Source organism: Coloeus monedula (genome assembly GCF_965178545.1).
Source record: "Coloeus monedula genome assembly, chromosome: 18".
Classification (NCBI taxonomy): Eukaryota; Metazoa; Chordata; class Aves; order Passeriformes; family Corvidae; genus Coloeus; species Coloeus monedula.
In genome coordinates, this window is record NC_138798.1 from 409,036 (window position 1) to 436,716 (window position 27,681).

Consider the following 27,681-nt stretch of genomic DNA (forward strand, 5'->3'; position numbering starts at 1 on the left):
AGAAAATCAGGACCATGAGTCACTAAACCCACAATCTTTCTAACTATAGATCACAGACTTTTTCAAGGATCAGGAAAAGCTATGATCCCATTCTTTACTGAATTAGATAATTGCCAATAAGGGCACCTTTTGAATATAACCAACTATTACAAATCCCCCTCATTGTTAAAGCTGGCTTTGGTAAAAATCCACACATTTTTTATACTCATTTTAAGAGCATTTAAATTAAAACGTTAAATTGTCTCAGTGTAGAACAAAGATTGCACAATAAACAAATATGCAATTTTACTGAGGCCACAAACTTTCTGAAAAAATTTGATAGGTCTATGTCAGTGAAACATAAATTAGTAAATATCCTTTTCCACTGTATGAAAGATGTTAAATCAGAAAAATGCTGGATTTCTGCACAGGATGCCTGATCAGTGTCCAAAAATATCCTCTTTTCTGTACCTAAGTAGAGAGAACAAGGTACATTAAGACAATGGGGCTACTGACCATTAGTTATTGACTTCAAAGGGTCAACTACTAGCATGGAGGGTCCGAGATCTTTCTAACTCATGGATAAAAAATTACACCCCTTGTTCAAAAACTGTCTACTACTGACATCCAAGTAAACAAGCATTCTTCTGAGATCATCCTGCGCATGACAGAAGAGAAATAAAATGTCTCAGCTTAAGGCAGTCAGTAGGCAAGACAATTGTCAAATTAAAATGCAAAAAACAACAAACAAAAAAAATTAATTTGTAACAAAACCCAGCTGCAAACAATGAAGGACTCCACAAAACCTCTAGCTAATGAAAGATGTTTCCTTCTTTATTATTGTGTAATACTTTTCACAGAAACATAGTATTTACAAATATACACATACAGACTTGCTGATCATAAAATGTTACTGAAGAATTAGTCAAAAAAATCAATTTACAAAACCCAAAATCTTTCCAAAGATATTCTGGCTGAAAAAATTTAATGAAATTTCAAGGAGATGCTTCTGTACAGAAAGATAGGTTTTAGCTTCTTGAGTTCTGGTAAATTAGGCGAGTTGTGAACCAAGAGAGCCAAGCTCAGCTGTACATTTGAGATGAGGCAGTTTTTTTCCAATTGTTCTTTTCACACCATTTCTTGATGGCCAGTTCCAAGAGGTCTCAGGAGGCACTGGTTTGGATGTTTTTGGAAGCTGCAAGCATTGCTCTCACTTTGGCCATAAGATCCTGTAGAAAATAAAAGGAAAATTATCAGACATGTCTGAGCGTTGAATAGAGCTAAAACACGACTGCAAAAACCTGCATGAAAGGGTTAGCATGTGCTCCATTCACACTGGATTCTTCGATTCATGACCATCAAATGTTTAGCTCCTAGGCTAAATGAGCCAAATAATTTGGAGAAAGTTCCTATGGCAGCAACTGAAGTCTGGTTTTACCACAATGCAACAAAGTGCTCTGCATAAATATTTCAAGCAGTTTCTATACAACAAAGCACAGAAATCACATCAATTGAAATGGAAAAAAACTATGACTATATCTTCAAAGAAACCCTGTAAAGAACATACAATTACTAACCACCAGAGGAAGAAAAGGGAAAAAGAAAAGGGAAAAAGAAAAGGGAAAAAGAAAAGGGAAAAAGAAAAGGGAAAAAGAAAAGGGAAAAAGAAAAGGGAAAAAGAAAAGGGAAAAAGAAAAGGGAAAAAGAAAAGGGAAAAAGAAAAGGGAAAAAGAAAAGGGAAAAAGAAAAGGGAAAAAGAAAAGGGAAAAAGAAAAGGGAAAAAGAAAAGGGAAAAAGAAAAGGGAAAAAGAAAAGGGAAAAAGAAAAGGGAAAAAGAAAAGGGAAAAAGAAAAGGGAAAAAGAAAAGGGAAAAAGAAAAGGGAAAAAGAAAAGGGAAAAAGAAAAGGGAAAAAGAAAAGGGAAAAAGAAAAGGGAAAAAGAAAAGGGAAAAAGAAAAGGGAAAAAGAAAAGGGAAAAAGAAAAGGGAAAAAGAAAAGGGAAAAAGAAAAGGATGTAACGATTGCTTTAAAACAGAAAGGGTTTTTTGCTTGCTTTGTAAATCTGAACCAAAAATTTACACAGCAGAGGCATTTTCTCATATGACAGAGTGACTGTGAAACCAAACAGACTCTCCGTCTTGTCTGAGCATGCAGTTGGAACAGTATTACAAAAAGAAATGAAATTTCATGTAAACAGCATTGAATAACTGGGTTGCAAAAAATGATGACAAAATAAAAAGTGCGTATCAGTAATGAATCAGAGTTACTTAAACATTTGTTCACAAATGCAATACAAATAAATTCCTCAGTTCTTTTAAAGCATTTTGCGTCTGAAGTTCTCAAAACACATTAGAGAGGAATTTAGCATCATTACTCCTTCTGCTTTACAGATTGAAGGATCTGAATGAGAAAAGATACTGACTTGGTTAGGGTCAGCCAGTACAATGGCAGCACAACAATCTAATAATTAGGTAAATTCCATTTTTTGGAGCCCTTAAAAAGAAATGCTAAACTAATCTGTGTTCGGAAATATCTTGCAGATTCAGGTAAGTTTCATTCCTATTTTTTACCATTTGCAAATAGCAACCAAGAAATGTATTTTGACACAATAATCATTCCTTCTCTTACAGCAGCACTTCAAGCAAGCAGTCTAGTATTAAACCAGAAAATGCTATGCCATAAGCAACATTTAACCCAAAAATGCACAAACCAATAACCTTTGAAGGGTTTATGTTTTCAAGGACTGGGATGTTCACTCTCCTTTGAAGAGCACACTGTGGTTTGTATCTCATTTCTCATACCAGGAATTCCCATGCATTTGTTTGGCAGCCTAAGAAGTGCTGTGGCATTAACACTCCTTTTTCTTTCTCTGCTGCCTATACTTGCTATTTTTCCTGAATAATCTTGTTTAGGGTTTCTCATAAGAAATGGATGAAATACTGTACATAAGTATTAATTCCCAACTACCACTACTTCCATAGCAGATTCAAATCTAAATCTAAACTAAATCTTTGAATAATATTTATTTCTTGAAAGAATAACCCATCCACTGAAAAAACATCAAAATATAAAAAGCAACTCTGATTTTCTACTGTAAGCTTTTCAAAGCACAATTAAGACAGTTTTTCCTTTAAAGATGGCATATTCAATTGAAAAAAGTTAAATATTTCTTTTTTTCCATGAAACTTGTTAAGAGCTCAACATGGTATGATGGGATGTTGATAGGGGCGTATTGCAGCATAGTGTGGACTTTAACATCTTTACAGTGGATACAGTGCTGCCTAATGAATTTAGCTTGGTCTTTAGAGGCTTGATTAAAATTGAAAGGACAGCACCTAGAGAAGCAAAACTGTTTTTCCCATAAGTAAACAAATTAAGAAAGACAAAAAACATGTCTCTACATCACATGCGAAGCTCAGAATTGCCCAAGGTGGTAAGAGAAGAAAACAATATGCTGGACATAGTTAATAAGGCAACATACTCTTAATTTGCCTATTTGTACCTGAGTGATTTTACTCTGCACTGACGACACAATTGCTGAAGAGATTTGGCCATCTTTTTCCTGAGAAACTCCCCTAAAAAATAAAATTAGAAATTTACAGTAAAAGTTTTGAAAATGCATTTCACTCACCATCTTGATTTGGGTTTTATTGTACATGTCTCTCATATGTTAGTTAACAGTTCTCTCAGTCAACTAGAGGAGGTAAGACAGGGTCAGAAAAATCACTTGTACAACTGCTCAGACAAATCTGAACAGCACTCTGAGAATTTTTAACAGAATTGTTCTATATTCTGTAGAATTAATTTAATAATGAATCTTGACACACATTACAATTCAAACCACTTTAATAAAGTCTTATTTCAAAGCGTTATCCCATTTCATGAAAGCTTCCAAACTCCAACTTAGAAATAGGTTGCAGAATTTTCTGCACCAGTTTTCCTGTAAGAGTAGGTTGAGATGTTTACTCCAGAAAGCAACAGGAACCCAACACCTTCATCAGACTGATGCAGATAGTGCTGTATTCCCAGTGACTTGTACTTTTGATAAGCACACATTGCACTCAACACAGAGCTCCTCACCCCACAAGTCTGGTCACAGATCCCCTCAGAGCCAACAGACAGCAGCACTGCAGTATGACAGTAACAGAGCACGGTACCTGGAGCGTTCCTGGCTGGATTCCCTGCTCTCCACAGGAGAGACGCTAGTTGAATGTACAGAATTTTTGTGTGTGGATGGTTTGCCTGGTGACATGGATGGTGAGGGAGACCTAGCTCTGGATTTAGTACGTGATCTAGACCGCCTCTTCTTCTTCTTTTCATGGGGACTTCTGTGAGAAGAAAATATTTTATTGAAGAATATTTAAAACAATATTACACTAGCTAAGCTGAAGTTACTTTTCACACTTCTGAAAGCTTATGTACCCTCTTCCACAGGATGTTTCTCTTGCATTCAGCAAGCATTAGTCTTACCCAATACTGCACTTCTATGGTTGTACAAAATACTTTCTCAAAAGCTCTTTTTAATATATTACATTAACTACTGGCTCCTGATAATAGATGCCTCATAGGCAATATTAAGCTCAAGGAGAATTCAATTAGTAATATATTAAAGATGGAACTATCAAAACTTTTTACCTGGTTATGAATGTATGTCTGTATGATTTACATACTAGTATTGATATTACTACAATTAGAATAACTAGAGTGATGCCTCAATTAGTTAGGCAATACCTCACTGTAGGCATCTCTCTCTAGTATGCACTGCTAGAAGTCTATTCAGAAGAATGCTGTTGAAGCTTCTAGAACATCTTAAAACACTAGAACTTTAAGCCATCTTTCAAATATCACATTATTCATTCCTTTGATTTTTCATGGGAATTTCCTACTTTAAAAGGTGCTATGCTAGAACACATTGAATTCCCATAGAAATAGTGTACAGCTGTGATGCTTAGAATTTACCCCACAGTTTTAGATATAGAATTTAACATATTTAACATTCAAACCTTAAAATTGCAAAAACCTCCTTACACTTTACTTGCACAAATAATGATTAAGTGGCAGGCAAAAAACCCCACAGCCTCCAATATTTTCATGACTACACAAAACCATCAGTGACAAAGTCAGTTGTTCCTTGGCTAGCTATGTAATTTAATTGCTTCGTTTCTTAAAACATCATCATGTAACCAAGCTGCGACCAGATTTCATATTTAAATCTTGAAAATCTTGGCAAACATTTGTCATGCAAGAAAAGTATTTTACAGTAAACTTTTTCAGTGTTTTTCATCTCAGATTACGATGAACAAACAGAACAGCTGAATGATGAAGAATCTTTTCCATAATTGAACATGGAAACTGGACCATCACATTTTTACTTGAAAATTTAACATATCAGGGCTGCAACAGTTTTTTATTTAATTCTGCAATCAGTGCTGCAAAATATCCTTTTCTGTGTTTACCTACAATACTCTTTCTTCAGTCTACATCTTCTGTACTTACTGCCATATGTTATTGTGTCATGTTCTGGTTTCCTGTTTGAGGCCTAACAGAAGTTTAAAATTTTGACTTATATAAGTAATATTATTCACAGAGGAATGTAGTTTGTTTCACAATTGCCCTTATAATTTACAACTTGGAGTGGCACAATTCTAAAAATAATTTATAGTTTAAAATGCTGAATGGTCAAGCAGCAAACGCACCAACACAGCATTAAAAACAGCACAGGGCTGTGAAAATAGATTCTTTTGTGTGTTTATAGGAAAACAAACATTTTAAGCTTCCACATCTTTTCTGCTAAACCAAATTTGCATGAATTCCACAGGAGCCTCTATTATCTTCATTTGGTGAATGTTAAAAACTAAATCAGCTGAAGTATACTTAAGAAGTTCTCAATTACACCTACCACACATCAATTAATTACAGGCTATCAAGAGATGGAAAGTTGTCATAAGAAACAGTAGAATTTTTTTAATGAAGCTCAAAGTGAACTCTTTGTTTCTTATTCCACAAGACATACAGAGAAAGAAGCTGAAGACTAAATGCCATTTTGATTATAATAGTTTAAGAGGGACTATATGCAGGGTACTCTCAAAATGACACCTCGATTCCTACTTCACATTCTAGTCTGCCAGTAAAATAACTGCAAAATAACTGTTTGCTAAATCAGAGTTGCCCTTATTTATACAGGTATGATGTGATGTCAAGAAATTTGACATCACAGTTGTGCTATGACCTGTGCAGAGGTCACACAGCTTGCACAAGTGCAGCATGAGAAAATGACCCAACAAGAGGGAAATACAAAACTCCAAGTGAAATCTGAACTCTCATGGCCAGCAGACAGCAGTGTATTAACATTCACCAATTTGACTGGACAACCGGTGTTGAAGCATATGCAAGAACAGAGAAGAACAAGTGCTTCCATTATTTTTTTTTTTCCTCTGCAAAAGTATTTTTCTATCAAAATAAATCTCCAGAACATACAAAAGTTAAGTTCTAGCTAAGGAGTCTACAAGACATCAGTCTGTTAAGATGCCAGGACCCTGTCATCCAGGACCAGGAGCCCTTACTTGGAGCGGGGCCGTTTCCTGCTGTTCCCAGGACTATTGCTGATGCGATACGCCGTGGGAACGCTTCTTTCATCTCTCCGTCGTTCTGGTGTGTGAGCCCTTCTCCGGGGTGACCTCGATCGTGACCTGAGCAGAGAAAAAACATTCAAAAGTTTGCTTTCTGCTACTTATTTCAAGACTTTTACTTCAGGGGAATTGTGCTTCACCAAATGCAAATACACCATCTTTCAAACACCTGTTTTATACCAACATGGTGCATTTAGGCTCCAAGACTTGTCAGCTATGTAAAAATTTCTTGCTCATCCAAGACATTTGAGATGAAGTTATCCATTGCTTGTCACTCCCAACAGGAGGCTAAAAAAAGAATTATTTTTTGGTCTTGTCTGTTACTGTACAACTTCTGTACTAGCTGATGGAAAAGTTTTCTTTTAGTCCAGCCACCTTTTGTGGCAACATAGTTTACTAACATTGGTATGCAGAAATCCAGTTTGGCTTGAAGCCTAGGATTGGCAGGACCGACCTTGTATTCCCAAATTAGTGGTGTGTTTTTAGAACTGCTGCCTCACAGAGATAAATACATGTTCTTGTTTGCAGTGCCTATCTAACATTGACAAGTCCGGGAAACATCCTGGATGCTGCAGAATAATCCTAGCACAGCCAATATTTTCACCAGTGTAAATGACCAACAACCCATTATCAGTGGTGTTTGGCACTAGCATTTTGACTCGGAATATTTCTCCTAGAAAAGTGAGAAGGAGATCAAGAAGGGTAAATAGAAAGCATGCCCAGTTAAGATCAGAGATCTTCAGATTCACACAAGATAGGTAATACATACACACACACAAAATCCTGAGCCATTTCTGTTACACCTACAACATAAAAGCACAACTGAAAAGAAATGGTCACAATGGCAGGTAACTGTTGCAAACTAACTGCTTTGACACTTAAAAATCTGATCTTTACCAGGCCATTCAGAAGGACTAAAAGAAAGGAAAAAAACCAGAAGATTATAAAACGTGGGTTCAGTCAGACACCTTGATATTTTACCAGGATTTCCCTCAAAAGAGCTCCAGCAGTCAAATCTTTTCATTGCCCAAGTTGCCTGATAATTTTCCCGCTCTGTTTCTGCTGCCACTGATGAGCTGCTCAGACTCGGCTCTATGCTCAGTGTTGCTGTGGACGCTGTGAGTCTGTGATATGGAGGCACACACTTCACATTCAGACTAAAATGTCCTAGTTTTGGTATTAACTAGAATCCTGAAAAGGCTTAGTCCCTTAACCAAAAGCTGAACCTTAGTGAAACACACCTGTATGAACCAGCCTAAAAAAAAGTCCAAACAATCAGAAAGAAAAAGACATTAGCTTCATTTTTATGAACTGACATTTGTGGTTCTAAAGCATTCTTCCAATCACCAAATATTAAGAACTTTGGCCATTTGCTTCAAACAATTAAAAAACAGCTAATCAGTTTTACTGCAATATATAAATTATGAGTTTCATTAGACCGTAATTCCAGAAGGCACTTTATTCCTTTATGACTTATGCTTAGAAGGGTCCCAAAAGTTCAAAGGGTTATGAAGCTTGGCATGTCTCACTACACAAGTGGAATTAAAATTACGTGACTAGACACTGCCTCAGCAATAAGAAAATCACTTTTGGAGGAGAAAAAACCCCCACCCCCTAACAATCTTTTTTAACAAACAACAGCTACTTCCAAGTCTACTAAATTCCTAATACGGGGGAAAAAATCTCACACAAACTCCCACACAGGTGCTCCCTATCCAAACTTACTGCAAAGTAACCTGTTAATAAAATATACCACTAATTACTGCTAATAATTAATTAACTGGATGTATTATGTGCCTTGCTACTACTCTACTGCTGAACAGTACAGTAAAACAGCAATACTGAAAAGAAGGTCACACTTTCCATCTCTAGTTCAAAATGAACATCCAAAGTTCACCCAATCAAATCACTAAATCATTTGGTATGTAACAAGTGCCTCTGCTTCCCTTCCTCTCCTCTCACACTCACAAACCAGTAGATATATCTGTGGGTAGGAAACAGAGATTGAGGTGAACATCACTGCTGTTTACAGTCACACATGTGACCTGGAAGAGCCCACTGCCCACCCCAGGTATGACACCCGGCACCACTGCCAGAAACAGCTCAGACCTAATTCTTTAATGGTGCTTTGAAGCCAATGGGAAATAAAATCAGTAATTCAGCATTTACTACATGTGACTCTAAGATACTAAAAACTTTGTTTTCCAAGCCAGATTTAATAAATGTGCCTCATCTTTGATATCAAGTACTAATCTGTAATAACTAATTATCTCTTTGGAACTGACAGGTCTGTTCTGCAGTACCTTACAGAACTCTGGGACACAGTTTACTGTGTACATGACTTGTTTAATCCGTCATGTTGGTCTAGAATTAAAATTGTATGATACTAGGAGCTTTATAGGACTAATTTTGTTCCAGAAAATAACATGCATTTATACAGAGAATTGCTGCTAGCCCACCACACGCCACAATTAAACCAATATTATCTGGGCTCTCTATATAGCTATGATTTTTTAAATTTGTTTCTGTAAAATAGGTTCGGTTGTTAACCAGAGAAATGGATATGCAAAACATGCTTTGAATCAACTTCATGTTACTGGAACAGAATTTTTCAACTTTATTACTGCTGAAGATGCATAAGAAAGTATAAAAAATGCAACAGTATCAAAATTGTATCTTATCACTAAAGACTATTCTTAAACACAGCAGAGTCTCTAAACCTGCAAAAATAAATGATAAGCAAGTGATGTAAAGTGGTATACAACGAAATATACTGCGAAGTTCACCCACAGGAATTCTAAGCATAATATTCATTTTGGAAAAAAAGAATAAGATGACAAACCACAAAGGAAGAGCTTGCAAAGTATCCTGAACATCCCTTGAATAAAGAGCAAAGAATTTCGGTGTTTACCTACACTTCCCACGTTTTATTTCCCATTAACTTATCACAATAAGTTATATGATAAAGGTGATTTTGAACAGATTAAGATAAGGAAACAATACACCATTAGACCAGGAAATTCAAATAGTGCACAGATACTCAAAATAGGCTTAGTCCAAAGGAATTTAGCATCACTGTCCACACAGTAATGACTGTCTCTAAGTGCCATCCACTTAATACAAGATGAACACATTAACATCCTGAAACAGTTTACACTTCATTCCAGGAGGGTATGGCTCTTTACATAACTGTTCTTTCAGCTGGAAGCTGTAATACCCAGTGCTTTGGGAAGCTATGAATAAAACACCGTTCTAGGTGAAGCTGAAGAATCCTGTTCTAGGGAAAACTGATGAGCAAAGAGATGTGAAACATGCCAAGCTTTGAATGAAGCAACACAATGCACTGAAATAATGTTACCTAAAAGAACACTAAAAATAAAAACAAATTTAAAAAAAAGAAAGACAAACCCCAGTAATATCTTCTACCTAGGCAACAACACCTGCTTTTTTTTTGGCAATTACTAAGACAAGGCACTATTTTTGCCTAAACATTTGAGATTCAAAAGAAATCAGTATCTGACAGGGTTATGAATCAGCCTCCTGCTCTTGATTATTCTACAATTTTTCTGTTTCAGTAGCAAGAGCTCTAATTTTGGAAATACAGTATGTTAAGGCATAGCAAACACCTTCAATAAAGCACGCCTTCAATCATCACCATTTCTTGTACAAGGCCTTTCCTGTTCAGCTCTGGATTTTGTGAAGTTAAAACATGCAAAAGGTTTTCAGTGCAAAATCTGGTGCTGTTTTTCTGCATGATTTTAAAACTCAGTCAGCCAGCATCAAGCTTATTGGACTTCTGAGGTTTTAGAATTCAACAGCTCATCAAGAAAATATCTAACCAGATTTAATCAGGTGTTGTGGTGATTCATGATTTTCATGCTATTACGTGCCTGTCCTTTGATTTGTGCCAGGAGGCAAATTCAAGACAGCAAACACAGATTAGCTCCTGTAGATTACCTATTCTTGATGACTTTTATGTGATTTTTTCATCAGCTGAACTGTGGCCACAAAAAAAAAAAAAAAAACCAAAACCAAAACAATCAAAACCCTATCAAAACACAATGACACTCTGCACCTTGTACCTGGTAAACCTCAGTAGACTGCTGATTTTTCATTGGCAGAACCAAATGCAGACCTGTTGATTGGTACAAGTATTCAAGCCGCTATAAAGGACCAGATTAACTGCTCTCCCTGAAGTCATTAAAGACATATCTCAGTATACACCAAATTGAACTTGCAAGTTCCCATTAATCTTGTTACTGCCTGCTGCAAACTCAGGATGAAAGATTATCTTTATGTTATTGAGCAGCATACCCAAGTATTGCTAAGGGCCTTCTCGAATGATTCTTCGTCCTTAAGTATCACAGAGGACGCTTAATTTTTTTCTTAGCATTACTCTGATGTTTCTCCTTGGTTCTGCCACGTATCAGTACAAGTGTGGATAAATACATGCAGCATAGCTTGGATGAAGTGATATGGCTGGTTCAAGTGAAGATACATCTTGACAGGGAGTTGAAATGTTCAGTGATTCACCTGAGGAGGCTTTTCCCCAAGATATGCTTAACTCTGAGAAGACCTGCATTCAATTCTTAAGCAAGGAAAGCTACATTCAACATCATTCCCTTTAAATGCTGGTAATCACAGAAAAGGAATGGCACACAGTATTTTGGAATGTGCCTTACAACACAGCATGTCATGACAACTTATTGTCAAAGGTCATCAAATAAGCAGCATGTCAGACTGATCGTTTCAGTCCAAGTTATGCTCACTTAATTCCTGGCATCTCTGAATAGCAGAGATTTCTGCAGCGAAGTATTGTTCTTAAACTCAAAAATCAAGTATAAAGTAGTAAGTTGTAACATATTAACACTTCTATTAGTGTAGTAGTTAACACACTTCATTAAATAAAAAAAGCACAAGAAAATGAAAAGAAGTTTTGGCACAGTGTCGCCAGGGGCTAGAAGCTTTTTTTCAGTCTTGTGCCATAAGCAGAGACACAAAGAGGAAGTAGCGTATGGTTTCACATGCATTGCATACTTATACAGCTTATACATACTTATACATACTTATACAGCTGTGGCAGTATTTATATGCAAAATTTGCTTGAACTACAAGCAACTTAAGTACCTGTAGCCTGATCCACAGAACGTACCCTCAAAGCCCTTCCTACTGACCACAGTAACTGCACTGTGGCAGGGCATTCAGATATGACGAATTTTACAGACAGTAAACTTTGAAGGTGCTGAGACCCAAATATCTTTGAAAGAATTAACAGTATCAATAAACCACAATATACAACACCTTATACCTGGATAATTAGCATAGCGTATTTAATCTCATTAATGATTAAGTACAGAGTTAACAGCACTGGGCTACATTCTTCTGTGGTCTCTCTCTCTTTCAACTCTGTTTTCACCCTTCTTGGATTCCTGTCATATCTCTCCTGAAATTCATCCATCATATTTTTTCACTTGCCACCCAACTGCTTTGTTTTCTTCTGAGCTTTGCTGCTCAACCACCCAGTTCTCTATCTCTATTTCTTATCTGAATATTGTCTAAGTTACTTTGCTCCAGTAACAGCCACAGATTTATCAGCAAGCTCTCTTATCATCACATTCCTACATATTACCACCAGATATTTCACAGAGCATCATGAAAAATTTACTGGAAAAAGTTTTGCACTATGTAATTAGAAATTAATGATTATTTTACTAAAATGATTTTCAAAATACCTGCCACATTTGATGTGTATGTGCCACATACCGCCTTCAAGGTGACTGTAACCTTAGCAATGTGTATAAAACCACCTATGTAATGGAAGAAGTGCAAAGATGTTTTAAGTGTTAACCCATACAGAACTCTAAAGAATATTTGGTTTCCAAACCCACCTTGAATGCCTGACAGTCCTATAGGCAGTGGGAAGTGAGTGTTTTGCTTTTGAATGTGATCTAGACCTGGATTTAGATGATGAATGATATTTGAATGGTGATCGAGATCTTGACCGAGATCTTTTCTTGTGCTTTTTTCTTTTCTTTTCCTTTTCTTCATCCCTGGGAGGATCTCTGCTTCTGCTTGAAGGCCTTTCTGCTTGCTTAACTTCTAAGGTGGGTAAAGTTCTGACTGCAGTCACAGGACATGGTATACTACTGACACTCTGAAAGCAAAGATAAAAAAAGAACAGTGTTCAGTTTCCTAAGTTAGTCGTGTTGCATTGGGATTATGCAAAGTGTGCAGAAGTAAGGCTGACATCTTCAAACACATGCATCCAGCTGAATTTAATGGAGGCGTGTACAGTTCCCCAAAGATACATATTCAAGTTGGTATATGCATGCTAAGACTGTCAGCTAAACCAGGATACAGTTCTGAAGTTTTCATCTTTAGTTTTTAGAAGAAACGTGTTCTAAAAAAATGGGTACTATCAGGTATCTTTTAGTCTAGTCACATGTTTTACTTAGAACAGGACAAACCTGGAAATACAATCAGGAACTACCAGCATTCAAAGCTAAGTTTTAGTGTCACTTTCCTCCATGAACTGTGCTGTTTGGATGACAACTTCAAGAAAAACAGCAAAATGAACCAGTGCTGATAGAAATCATGCCTGAACTTTGCAAAATAAATGTCTTAAATGTAAAGGATCGGGATGATCACAAACATTATTAATCTCAAAGACAGAACAGGTCCATGCACATTTAATGTTCAGTGAGTAATTCCAGCTGCAGGAGGTGAAGCAAAATCATACCACAACATTTTCAAATTATCAGCTTGAACCCCAGAGAATTCTGCTCAAAGCCTTGTTTAGAACAATTCAAGCCAGGCACTACAGATATGCTCCTCATTTCGAAGCCTGTCATTCCCCCAGCTGCCATTTCAAGGCAACTGGAGAAATCAGTTTCCCTGTCATAATTTCTGCTCCACCTGGTCTGACGCTTTCACTGTTTGCTGCAAGGATACTTACTATGACTGGAATAAAAAGTAATACATTAAAACCTGAAATAACCAAATTAGAAACAGGTGATCTTTTCCTTTCTTTTTGCCCTTCTCCTACCATGAATACATAAAGACAGTAACTGACCACATTTGAATAATCAAAAAGGTAGCTCTGCTTCAAGTTAGAGACATGACACTTTTTCATGCTTTAACTGATAACTGCTATCACAATATTCAGAAAACCAGCAACAAAGCAGTACTAAAGTAGCTTGCTTCAAAAATTATAAACATTGTATGGCATGATCATTTGAGTGACTGGTTTACCAGAGGCCTATTTCCAATTTCACAAACTCCACATGTAACTGCAGACGCCTCACAGACTCCTCATCTCCGGTTTCCTAAGAGGCCACCAGAGTTGACTTTCATTCCTTTGACAACATTATTCATCTCTTTATACAGTACCTGAGCCTTTGCTTTGAACTCTACTGAATATGAAATATCCCAGTCTGCCTTGAAGTAGTCACCTCTCATAGCTTGAAATGAAAAAGCTGTAGGCAAAAAGTAGTGTTAAGAGGAAAACAAGAGAGGGGAGAAAAACCCAATGGTTTTCAGTGCTCGGGTTCCTTTGGCCACATAAAACACAAGCTCCCCTATGACTGCCAAGAAGGAAGTTAATAAATGAATGACACATTTATCTCACCCACCTGAACCAAGAACCACACAATGCTAAGCCCAACTATGTTTCTACCAAAACCATCCACTGCTGACACTGGGCTTTCCTTGACTTTCAGCAAGCTGACACTAAGGAGTGACAGCGCTGTCCAGATTGCTGGGAAACACAGATGCAGGCTGGCTGGCTGGTGGATTCAAACACCACTGCTTCAAGCTACTGATGAATTACATCTGCAGAGCCATACTGAAGTAACTTTATCTACCCCCAGGTGAAATAAGCAGGTTCCTCAGTGAAATACAACAGGTAACACACAGGGAGAAGTCACCCCCCCATCCACCACTGTGCCCAGGTGCTCTGGTGACAGATGTCATGTCCTTATGACAATAGCCTGAACAAATGGACTGCTTCCCTCAGTGGCAACTCTAGTTGCCTTCAAGGAAAACAGCACCAGCAAAATGACCTGACTCACCACCAGAGCAGAACACAGAGCTCAGTGACAGCAGCCAGCAAATGGCTAGGCCACAAATAAAATTTCTAGGTGTGTAACTATTTGGAAAGAAATAAACTGTCTTGGAAAATAAGGTAATGGGAACTGAAATTGGAGGCATGAATGCAGAAAAGAATAATTAAAAAAAAATAACAGTAAGCACAAAACTGGGAGATTACAAAGCACTCTGCTTCAACTGATCAGGCTCTGCCAATATGCAGACCAGTAGAACAGTTTTGGAAAGCATGGAAACAAATCTGTTACCTGATGAATTTTATTATGCATCTCAAGGGATGAGAGATTTACATTGCCGGAGAGCTCTTCTAAGAAGTTAAACTGCAAACATTCAGATAGCATTCACTAAATCTCACTTCTTTGTCCGTTTTGGGTAACAGCACAATTTTTTGGCCTTTACTAAATGCTAGTGTCAGACAAATTCACTGGCAGAGTTGTTCTTCAGCATTTTATTTGCATGACTGAAGCAAATCTGACAAAAGTAATGCCAAAACATGGTTCAACAACTCTTGTTTAGCAGGAATGGATTAGGAAAGAGCTCTGCAAATAGGGAGAATTTATAGCTATATGAGAACAGAAATGAGTACTTTGGTTCATATAAGTCATTTGCATATTTCCAATATTCATAAGCCCAGAACACACATTATTTATTTCTGGGGTTACACTACTTAATCAATACACAAAGCCAAAATTAGAAATGAACCAACATGTGCTTACTGCAACAGAGCAAAACACAAGCACTGTGTCTGGCTCAAACAAAATCAACTGGCAAAAGACACTATCAATAATATTACAAACAGCTAATATTTCTTTTACAGCAATTGGAATCCTATGTTAGATCAAAACTGCAAAGAGTGAACAATGTCAGCACTGTAAAAAGTTAATCAACAATTCTATTGCTTCACTAAAATCCAAAAATACTTCAGATTCTTTTCTACCACTGTATCTTTTTTACTAGAGGTTCACCAAAGTTTATGGTGAAGTATTGCCTGGCTGAGAATTAATAAGCAACTGTCTACCAGCAATGGAAGTGTATTATTTTTGTATTCATTGCTCTGTGGAACAAAGCAAGCAGTTACTTCTATTTAGCAGTTTGACAGTCCTAGTATTAATAAACTGGCCCAAAATATTAATTTGAAGAGATAAAAGTGTTTCCTACGGAGTTAAGTTCCTACAGAATTTGTTCTATAGGAACACAAAGACTCAACAGTTTCATCTGGGTTACTCTGCTGCACTAACAGCTATAAACAGTGCACTGACCACGGTATGGTCTTCAAAAACAGACAAAATTTTGACAGGCCAACTGCAAAGAAATTAGTGACTGTGAATCTGTTTGCCGTGTGGATCAATATGCCTTTTTGTTTTGAACGCTTTGAAGACTAAAAATCAATGCATAAACACTCTTACCTCCTCACCTATCTTAATTAAAATGGCAGTTTCATTTATAAATATTTAGCTTTTTCCCCCCCGTTAGAAAAAGACTAAAGTATTTATGCTATAAGGAACTACAACTCTCATGTAGTTTTTGTTAGTAGGGTTATTGCAATAAAAAAAAAGTTCCAAATGCCAGCAAGTTATCCACTCCCCAAATGCCACATTAGTATGTGACATTTATGTTTTTCCTTTACCTTGCTTTTTCAAAAGGACAGATAGATTTACAAGCAAACCCAACCCCCTCTCCCATGCTAACCAGAAGATGTAGATACCTATAGTCTGAAAAAAAAGTAAAGAAAGAAGTGAATGGCTCTGAAATATTCTAAAGAATTTTTTTTTTCAAATACTTACTGGATGGTTTTGATTAGACAATTATATTTTGCTCAAAAATTAACAAAAAAAATGTGCAAACATAAAATGATGTTGTACATTGTTATTCCAAAGAGGCATGCAGGAATATCTACAGTCCACTGCTAAAAAAGTAGGATAAAATATAGCAATGTGAAAGACATACACTATCCACAGCTGTTGATAACCCTGTTATGCTTGAAAAAACTAGAGGAGCATCTCATTTTTAAAACATGGCACACTTCTATTTCACTCGTAAACAGACTACTTTCCACAAGGAAAAAATAACTGTTACATACAGGACAAACATAAGGACAAGCCATCTACAGAAACAAATGATAAAATAGGGCTTCAAAACCTGGGAAGATGAAAGAGCCAAAAGAAGGAAAGTTTTGCTTTGTGCCACAGAATCTTTATATTCAGAGATGTAACAGATGACATTTGGGACAAGCCATTAAAACAGCATCACTTTCAAACCATGTGCTTGTCTGGTTTTGCAACGTAATGACTGTGGATTTCTCTTCTCATTTAAATCAGATACTAAGGTGTATACAGGTAACAGTTTGGGTATAACCACCTGGCTTTCACATGCCTATCAAAGTACTGTCACCACTAAAACATTTCTGACACAGAGTAAAATATGACATTTGCAGAATAATCCATGCCAAGCCTCACTACCAAGGATATATAATCTTATTTTTAAAATTTTGAATTAATTTAAATAATTTTGGAATGAGATTTGCATTTCAGATCATGAAACACCTTACTTTATTTAATAGTTTTCAAGTAAAAAAAGGCAGTTCGATGAAGCACTCCATATAGCCTGGCATATTCCAGCTCAGCACAGAACTGCAGTTGTTAAACTGCAAGCTGTCTGCTGTTACAGGACAAGGAACCTACATTCATTGCAGAATGAAGGCAACTTCCCCTCAGTGACATTGATAGATGTACCAAAGAGTCTATATAAAGTCTGTGTGTACCAAAAGTCTATACGAATTATAAATGTAAACACAAGAAGGGAAACATCATCCAGTTACTGTTTATTCACGTCCTGAACAAGGGCACAGACTTCACTGGCCACAGCATCGCTGGAAGCTAATCAGTTTTGGAAACTGAGATAAGCTCCATGCTTTCCAGTACTGGTTTGAGAATTATTACTGGTTTGAAATATTATGCATAACTGGTCTGTTCTAATGCATGCAAGAATGCTAAGGAGCCATTTGTGAAAAGCTGTCTGCTTCACTGCTCAAGATTTTTCAGCCTTTTGTTTCTCTTGCTTGATTTCACTTTAAAGAAAAACAGGAAGCCATATAAAAGAAGTAATTCAGCTATGGAAAACACAGAACTGACTATTTTTAAGATTCAGCTGAAGCCAAAACAGCTTAGAAGTGTTCTGTTCTGTGGTATTGACTGTCCTTTACCTGCAGTTAGCAGAATCGATTTCATTCAAAGATGTAATGTACAATCAGTACCAGTGATCTTTTCAAGAAATACAAGGTATCAAGAAAATCTGACAGAGGTCACAAAAGCTTTGTGCATTTAATATATTTCTGCACATTGTGATAAACAGGTTTTCAGCACAAACGTACACTATATGTACACATAAATAGCATTACTAGTTTTTATACACTTATTAGGCCGGGGCAATGTAATGGAAATTATGCATCTCCCATAGATATTCTCAACTCCTCTTCATGCTTTACTATACAACTCAGTCATTACTCCATTTTTGAGACACATTTTAAGCCACAAAAAGCATGCCACTACATTAACTCTGACCAGTGCATATCAGTCTTTGTTTCCTGGGCTCCTCATTGGATGCTCCTACCCCCAAAACAAGAGATGAAATTCATTTAGTGACATTTTTGGTGGACACAAATATTTAATTTTTTTCTTTGTTTTCTGATTAGTTTTCTGATTTAATTACCCCAATTAGTTCCATTGACCAAACTACAAAACCAAAATTACGTATCTTTCTCTCTCAAATTTTTAACATACTTTCTTTTTATTACAGCCATTGTAGTTATCTCCTGTTACTTTTGCAATCAGTGTTTTTAAATGCATCTTTTTGTTCCTGAAGCATGACTGAAAAAGCTTAAAAAACCAAGCCAGTGCTACATATTTATTTACAAGCTGATTTAGACATCATAATGCACCATACTGGGTTCTCAGGGTATATAAAACAGAGGTTAACAAATCTGCAATATGATTTCACTCATCTTTCTCCAATACAATTTCTTGACTCAAATGGGCTGTTACAAATAGCCAAAGAAGGCAAGAAGAGAAAAAGGCAGACAGATTATTTGGAATGAATGGAAATGGACACTTTTTCGAATATGGCAAATGGAACAGCAGCTTGAGAAACATTCATGTCTCAAAATAAGCTTTTATCTGCAAAAGTCTATATGCATATATCTACGTAAGTGTGTCACTAAGCAAACCACACTTAGCAGGAATACTACTTCCAAAGACATTATGGCATTTTTGACTGTTCATCGAAACAGTACAAGCACTTCCAATACAATAGCCAATTTTATTTTTAATAAGGAAGGCCACATCAGAAAACATTTAAATATACACCTGAAATTCTAAATAAACCCTTTAATAATGAAAGCACCTCCAAACCACTTCTATTGGTAAGAAACAGTGAAACTGGCTACTTTCTCAAATACACTGGAATTCTTTGCGTAAGAAAAAATAGATTCTTCTCTGAAACTGTACTTCTGTGGAAGAAAAAGAAGTTTCTAGAAAATCAGTTTACTGAGAAGTGGGATAGGGTGTGGTTTTTTGTTGAGAAGTTCACTAGCAAGTTCAGCTTAGAACTTCAGTAAGTTCAGATCTGAGTGAGAACATTCATCTGCTCTTCTGCAAGAGTCAGCTGTCACTGGTTATTTCAGGCATTCTCTCAAAGAAAAATATCAAAAGAACCTTAGCTTAGGAATACCTGTGTCCTTGACAAATTCCCTTGAGAAAACGAGCAGAACTGCAAATGTGGGGAGTTTTGCATTGTCATTGTCTCTTTGCATTCACTTTTCAACATACAACTGAAAAGAAGTACTGAACACTTGTGTCAGGGAAAATTTGTTGGCAGTAGCAATGAGAAACCCAAACAGGATCTCTTTTGGGATGTGACCACGCTTAATTCACATATCTGCTTCTCTCTGATGATATGGATCACCTAAACTGCAGGTATGTCTCTTTCAACTGTTCTCTTGAAAGTGTTTTGAGGGTTAAACCACGATTTATTCAGAAAAATTGAGAACTGGGCAATGAAATACTTGCTAGGTACTGGAATTCTTTCCGAGGGAAAGAAAACAATGGAAAGCCATGTCACTCTTTCTTGTAACCAGTCTGTGTCACAATCAACATCTAAAATTTTCCATCAGTATCCAGAGATGATGTTTTGCTTGAGTAGTGCAACCAAGAGTGATTTTACTGGCTTTTCTGGAAGCAATATAATTCCAAACCCAGGAAACGGAGAGTCTACTTCCCAACAAAATCTGTGTTTGTAATGTACAGCAAAACCATCAATATACACATCAAATAAGTAAGTATCACAACTTAAGTAAGTCATCCCAATACTCTTGCAAGGTGAGCATTCCAACACTTGGATCACTAGTACAGAGTTAAAACATGGAAGCTCTTTTTCCTTTCTCTACCTGGCTAACTGACCTAGGAATTGTGCAGCATACTTCTCTACCAGTTCTTTAATGACAGATGAGAGACATATGTAAGATGATGGAAAAAGATTGACAGTGTTTAAAATTCGAATTTCTCCCCATTTAGAAAAGCTTCTATCTCTTCGGTCAAGTTCATAACACACTGTCAGATTCACATTCTAGAGGTAAGTTTCCTGCCAGTTTTATGGGAAAGAGAAATTTATTTCTTCCTTACCTCACTACTGAAGGAATTCTCTTCAATTTTCTCAGTTTCTGCCTCCACTAGAGGGTTTTTCAAGGTCTGCAAGAACAAGGCAGCTTTCCTCTTGCGCTCTGCTTGTAGCTGCTTCTCCTTTGATTCCTTGGAGGCCTGTGCAAGCTTCTCCCTTGCTGCAGCTGCTAATCTATCCTCTAGTTTCTGCTTTGCTAAGAGAGACAATTAAGCGTTTAGAGTGAGCCATGCTTGGGGAACTCAGGCTCCCTTAAAACAAACACACATCCCGTCACCACAAACCAGCAAACAGCCCCTCCAGCCATTCTCAAGCCTTTCCAATACAGCCATTCAATGACACTATAAGGACATATCTGCTTGAAATTAAGAAATTCCAAGCATCTTAATTCATAGAAATATCATTTGCTTGATGTAAAGTAGTAGAGGTGAAGTAAAAACTTCCAACTTAAAATGACAAGAAAATCCAATCCTGATTATTCAGGATACTTGTCCTTTTCTATTTATAAAAGCTACCTAAAGAAAGTAGCTTTGTAAACTCAGAAGCTTTTTCTTGTAAGTCTTAAAGTGATGCAAACTCTCCAGTTTGCTCTTTCCACTGATCTGATCTTCACAGTTTCCAGCCCTACTTAAATATATGTTAATACGTTTATAGAAAGACCTGCTCCAGAAATTTTCAGAAACTGTTTCATCATTGCTACAACCAACAGATTTTGTTGTGTGTATGTGATTACACGTAAAGAATAAGCCAATTGATTTAACTATGCACCTAACAGCTACTTTGTGTAATGTTTTTCATCTAACACTTCCATTTTTGTGTTCTGTATATGCACAAAACAGCAGGATTTTTTTGTTCAGTTGCAGAGGTTTTTCAACACACAGCTTCTTCTAAGTGTGTTTTACACTTCATTCTTATTATCATACAAAATATTTCATATTTGCTTTAGATATGTAACACTGCAGCATACTTTGTGCTGCTGCAGTTTACAAAGGAACTACTACTTAGAAGCAAAAAACCACCATTTGAAAATGAAAAACTAATTCCTGTGGCATACTCATAGTTGTGAGAAGTACTAAGTTTTTAAGCTTAGTAAATACTGACAGAATATCCACTTTAATGAGCACACTCTGCTGTCAAACAGCCTTGGGGAGGAATGGGTGAACTGGATTCTTTCAAAACATCATTCCATTCAAATTCACACAGCATACCCTTCTGCCCTTACGCACATTAACACAGAACAGGAAAAACCCATACAAAGATTTAATGGCATTGCATTATAAGAGCAACAAAACATCAACAAGGCAATATTAGTCTATAGGGGAGTGCTATATAAATGAAAAATAGCTTGAAGCAATTCACTCTTCTCTGAAGAAAACGAGAAACAGGTATGTCTTTGCTGGGCTTTGTTAATGCAATCTGGAAACTACAAAGTCGGTGCTTTACTAGAAGGTTGTAATGGAAAACCAATACAAAATTCAGAAAGATCAGGCACTAGGACAAAGCACTCAACCACTCCAGTGTGTTATAAGTTTGATTTAGTCTCAGCAACCAATGAAGATTTCATTCTTAAAAATAAGGAGGAAACTGTGGGAAAAGAATTCTGATTCCTGTTAACATGACACAGATTCAAAACACCTAAAATGTCACACATGGCAGTTTTGCAGTCCGCGTGAGAGACTCATTTTGTTTTCAGCGCCACATGGAATACCTTGTTTAGCTTCCAACTCCTCCTGTGTAAGTTGAGGCTTTTTCTCTTCAGGAGCAGTACAAGGAGTGGTAATTGCTGGAGTATGGTTTGATGCACTGTTAGCATTCTCTTGGCCTTCCTTTCCCTCCTCTTCCTCCTCATCACTGTCATCATCTAATTTAACACGGTTTTTCTCCAAAGGAAGAAGGTCATTTTCTTTGGCCTTGATCGCAAAGCTTATTGGAGCAAAGGATGCTGTGAATGAATGGGTAAGATTTCACACATCACTAGACTACAGTAGAAGGCAGGTTCGATTTCCTGACTTTCCCCATTACTCCTGCAGAATACACCACAAAAAAAGGAACTTGCATCATCCAGTAACGCTAATTATTTTGGTGAAAAGGACAACATAATCCTTTTTTCTCTCTTTCTGTGTTTTTTAACAAAGGTTGGAAACTTCATTTTCTGTAAAGATCTCAAAAAAAAAATACAGCATTAATCTCCAACCCATTTATCCAAAATGACACTTCTAAGAATAAAGAATGGAATTTCTCACTACCTAGTACCATATGGTCTGCTCCAATACTCATCTTCCTCAGGATACCTTCTGCATATATATCCTATGAGATTGCAATTAGGGAAATTTAAATAGAGTAATTAAATTACATACCAAGGTTTATAAAATACAAGCTTTGATTCTGGTAATCCTGGGGTAAGGAAATATGCTCAGAAACAAAGAACTCCAGAATTCCAAGAGAAGAGGTAACGGTGATTTTCCAACTTCTTCATGGAATAGAACAAATCCTAAAATGGGATTTTACTTCCTCAGAGGCAGAAGAAAAATCTAGTATGGATGTTATGTCTGTCTTGGAGGCAAGTACTGTATTTGGGTTACAATGAAGTGGGATTTGTACCATATTAGAGGAAATGAAAATAAGTTTATAGGAATCAGAATGTCACAAAATGACTCACTGGTTATATTACATCATGTAAATTTGAGCAAATTACTACTATTAAAGTACGGGCTCCAGTTTGCCACTTATTAATAGCAGAACAACAGAAATAATATCATTTCCTTGTGTATCTTGCATTGCTTAACAGGGCATCTTTGAAGGCAGAGAAGATTATTCCTTCCTCAGGGAAGCTACTTGGGCTGCCCAGAGAAGAAACTGCAGAGTCTGGACAGTATGACAGCCACAGCAAAGAGCCCGGTGTTTGCTGGTTGCAGAGGAAATGGGATCGCAGTGAGAAGAAGGAAGAGAGAATTCCAAGGGACCACAGGGTGTAGATAAACTTATCAGCAATTAAGTAAGCCACTAAGGTGGCAAGAAGGAAGTTTCCATCCATGGAAGTCCAGTTAAAGAGTGCTTTTTCTGTTTTATTTTTTTTTCAGCAGCTTTCAGTTCTAGTTAAAAGACACACATTTTTACTTTTTACTGAAAATAAGAACTTTTAATGTATCTTTTCCTGATAGGCCAATAAATCAGTTCCCAGATATAAACAATCACTTCTCCAAATCAGAACACAAATAGTGTGCTAGCTGGCTTTCTCTGAGTGGCTTCCAGAGAGCTCTTCCCATTCTGCCCCTCTGCTGCTATGACTGCAAGAGTAAAAACATTCCATTTAGACATGAAAGACATTTTCTTCCAGCATGACTAATGTCCAACATGGGAAGAATGGGCAACAAGCCTCGAGTACTTCCTCCACATGTATCCTTTCAAATAAGGCCACTGCTTTTATTCAGAACGAATGACTTCTCTTTTGCACAAAGCTTGTAACTGTCAAGTTGAAAATGACAAAAATAAGATTTTACTGGTGTCACTGATGAAAGCCTTCAACTTTGCACAAAACTGAAGTAAAAATTTATTGTGTCAGACCACAAATACCTGATAGTCTGATAAGAAAGAAATATGAAATCAATCAAATTACTTATTTCAGACCTTTTTTGATGCTTTCAGTGAAAACATACTTTTCGCATTATGAAATTCTTTCCCTTATTTCCCCTGCCTTCTTTTTTCAATTTATGCATATGTTACCAAATATTTTCATGTCCAATAAAGTATATTACCATACCTTTCACCAGTTTACCATCACCGACAGCTTTAGGAGGAACAACATCCTTTTTAGTTCCTGGAACTCCCCTAGCACTCGGCTCAGATGCATCTTCAGGTGCATGTTCATCTACAAATTGAGTCTCACTCGGTGTATCACTGGCAGTGTCTGCTGGAACATCTTCAGAGGAAGACACTCCCTTTTCAAAAGAAAGGAGCAGAATTACAAACAAGATAGTTATGAAATCATTAATACAATGTCTGTGGAGCTGCAATTTTGTCAGCCATTTGAAAAATCACATTATCAGCTAATCACACAACAGCTAATTTTATATCACTCAGCACTCATGACCATAATTCTGCCTCATGTAAACCCACAGGCCGTAAAACCTACAGACCTACAGTAAGACCACGTTGTTACTTTACAGCAAATAAAATGTTCTTCAGCTGATATGCTTTTGCCAAAAACTGCTCTAAAATTATAGTTTTAAAATTAGACCCTAGAAGCATGTACTTCTTTTCTATATTTATTTAGGTCTTGATCCCCAGGGTTCCGAAGCAAATCCACTAAAGTCATTTCCCAGGGATACGGTGAAAGCTTATGACATGTTTTTCCTCATGTACAATTGCATGTAACTTCTTTGCAGAATCAGATTTTACAGGAATCAACATAAGTTAATGTTTGATTTGTTCCAACATTCTGCTGAAGGACATTGGGCCTAGTAATGTTTTTTGATACAATACAGATGTGCTGAGATCTTCAAGGAAGTACAGAATTACTGGTTCTACCATTACATGACTGAATCATTCAGGATGATCTCTGAACTCCTATACCTCTGAACAGTATAGAGGTTTCAAGAATGATATTATAGAACATTCAAAGTATTTACATGGTGAGTCCTGCGATAACATTAAGTAATTTAACATTGAAATGTGCATCTTTCAATTGAGAGTTTGGCTGCTCTGGCTGTTGTTAAGCATATGTGACGTTGAAACTGAGGCATTGATCAGATCTTCCCTGCAGCCACTCCCTGACCAACAGAACTGATTTCTGAAAGTCCTCGAAGGGGAAAAGCACAATGAAGTAAGCACTTCATCCTGTATTTACTGAAGTCAGTAGTACAGTTTCTTATTAATTTTAATGGCCAGAAAAAAAGCATCAGTTCCATTAGTTGCCTATACATATATTACTAGAGCATAAAGATAAAATCAAAATCATTATTCTAAAAAATTGAAGAGAATGGCATTATCTACAAAGCCATGCAGTACAAAAATGTGCATTGCTACGCTTGACCTCAAGGGACTTCAACTGGTTTCAGTTCCTTTTTAGCTGTACTCATTTGAACACTTAAAATGAATCTTTTATTATTATGCTTCAGTTAGTGTACAATTTCCCCCCAAATATATGTTAACAAGTCCTTATTAATTATGTAAGTATTATGAATTCAATCTACTGGTTTGCAAATAAGACATTCTAGAACAACAGTCAGCATTGTGGCACAGGACAATTCTGCTTGTAATTTAACAGCTGAGTAAGATCACATTTACCACAGTTTATATTTAGAAATAGTGTTTTCAAAACATTTTTTCACTATTAAAACAAAACATCAGACACAAGTGTTCCAAACAGCAACCATTATTGAATTTCTTCATTTTCCACAAAGCAATTCCGAGGAGTTTACCCACAGGCCTACCTTCTTCAGTTTAAGGCTCCCCAATCTAAGCCTTGAGATGACAAATGACATAGGGCCTAAAAAAAAAATAGCTCTTTCCCATGAAAAGTTAACATCAGATAATGTAGTTCTGATATTATTTGCAATTTTCTTTTCAGTAAGAGAACAATCTAATTAGCTAACATGAGAATAGTTAAAAACATGGATGCCAAGTCTGGCTACCACCTTCTAATAACATGGACTAGAAGAAGCAAAGCAAGTAGGAAACTGCTGTGAGATTCTGAAGCTCTAGTATTGTTGCAGTCATGACTGGACTCTAACAAAATCTCCCTCAGAAAAACGCACGTCAGAAAGCTACTGCAGCCTCTGTGCTACTGTTGTACAAAGAACGACGAGGCATATGGGAAGGTATGGGTGTTAAAAGCCATAGCCAACCTTTCTGACAGCAGAATACTAATCACAATCCTACAAAGCTCTAAACCTCTGCAAAGCATATACTCCCTCATATAGAAAGCCAGAAGATTTTCAGGTTGTCATTTTATATTACAACCACAGTGGAGCGGCTTATAGTAAAAAGCAAGAATTAAGTATCACACCACTTCACAGATGCTTACTTAAATGCCATACAAAACTAAAAAACAACAACAAAAAAGCATTCACATCCTTTGCTGATCAAGTTGTCTCTAATTCAGCATTCCATTTTTAAAATGTCTCATGGTAACACAACTGATAAGTCCTTTTCTCACATTTACTGCATTTTTAATAGAAGCATATACAAACACACATGTACCTGGCAGTTGTCACCGCTCTCTTTTTGAAGGAAGAACTGTTTTTTAAATTCATAATAAGCATTATACTGGTGCCATGGTTGCAGGAATTCAAACCTTTTAAAAGAAAACTGAATATGTGAAAATGCACATGAACATAGTTAATACTAACAATTCCTCATCACCTAATCTTCCCTAGCAAATGGAATGTTATTTGATGCTTGAAAGCACGCTTACTTATGCCTAAACTTCAGAGGATACACATTCAGAGTATGCTTGCTAGAGACATTTTTGACAGGTTGTTTTGATAATCTGGGCAATTATGCTTCCCCATTGCCTTTAAGTAGGTCCCTAAGTTTCAATTAAACAAACAGGATAGTACTTCTCAAAACCTGCATGTCCTGTAATTTAATATTATAAAAAATTAAAACCTTAACTTTTGAAATAGCAGTTTAAATAACATTTTCTCTTACCTGAGATCATTCTTGGCACGAACACTGGTTTCAAATTTTACCCCATTCCTAGCAACATACTCAGCTAGCTTGTCAATGACAGGTTGGATATCTGGAGGTGGAGGTATAATGGCAACCACTGGAGTAATTGTGCTGAAAACATCAAGAGTAAATAGTTTTTATAAATAGAACATAAAATACTTTCAGACTCTTGCTTTAACAACAAAAAAAAAAAGTAGAGAGGTTTGTTCTCTGAGTTCACCATGCAGCTAAAATAGCTTGATTCAGTAACAGAACGCATCCTAAACACTCCCTGTTGAAGTGCGGGAACGAGACTCTCCCAACCAACATGCAAATCTGTCCAAGGTACCTTGTAGATGTTGTGGTAGAAGTCAACCCACTGGTGCTGTCAGCTGTGTCTGGGGGAGGTGGGGGTGTTGTACCAGGAGGGGGAGGAACCGTTGCTACACCTGTAGTGCTGGACACAGTCACCCCTGCAGGCAGGGCGTTGTAGTAGGCAGCAACATCGATTCCCGGAGGTGGAGGTGCCAGGCAATAGGTTCCATCAGGGAGCATGTAGTAGCTGTAATACATGGCTGCCACAGTTGCTACAAAAAGACACATTTAAGAACAATATCTAATTAGACGAAAACCACCCAATGAAATACATT

The 27,681-nt window shown here is 36.8% G+C and overlaps 1 protein-coding gene across 2 annotated transcripts in view; it reads right to left on the minus strand.

Annotated features, from left to right (window-relative positions):
• Positions 1-786: 786 nt before the first annotated feature.
• SFSWAP (splicing factor SWAP) overlaps positions 787-27,681 on the minus strand; it is a 38,922-nt gene continuing 12,027 nt past the window's right edge. For both annotated transcript variants that reach the window (XM_082293332.1, XM_082293333.1), the window contains 11 exons: positions 27,381-27,618; positions 27,032-27,163; positions 26,582-26,675; positions 24,141-24,318; positions 22,089-22,322; positions 20,386-20,576; positions 12,496-12,761; positions 6,542-6,667; positions 4,136-4,306; positions 3,481-3,553; positions 787-1,208 (listed from right to left, as the gene is read on the minus strand). In XM_082293332.1, coding sequence (XP_082149458.1) covers positions 1,143-1,208; positions 3,481-3,553; positions 4,136-4,306; positions 6,542-6,667; positions 12,496-12,761; positions 20,386-20,576; positions 22,089-22,322; positions 24,141-24,318; positions 26,582-26,675; positions 27,032-27,163; positions 27,381-27,618 — 1,769 coding nt within the window. In that variant the 3' untranslated portion in view covers positions 787-1,142. The remainder of the gene's footprint in view (positions 1,209-3,480; positions 3,554-4,135; positions 4,307-6,541; positions 6,668-12,495; positions 12,762-20,385; positions 20,577-22,088; positions 22,323-24,140; positions 24,319-26,581; positions 26,676-27,031; positions 27,164-27,380; positions 27,619-27,681) is intronic.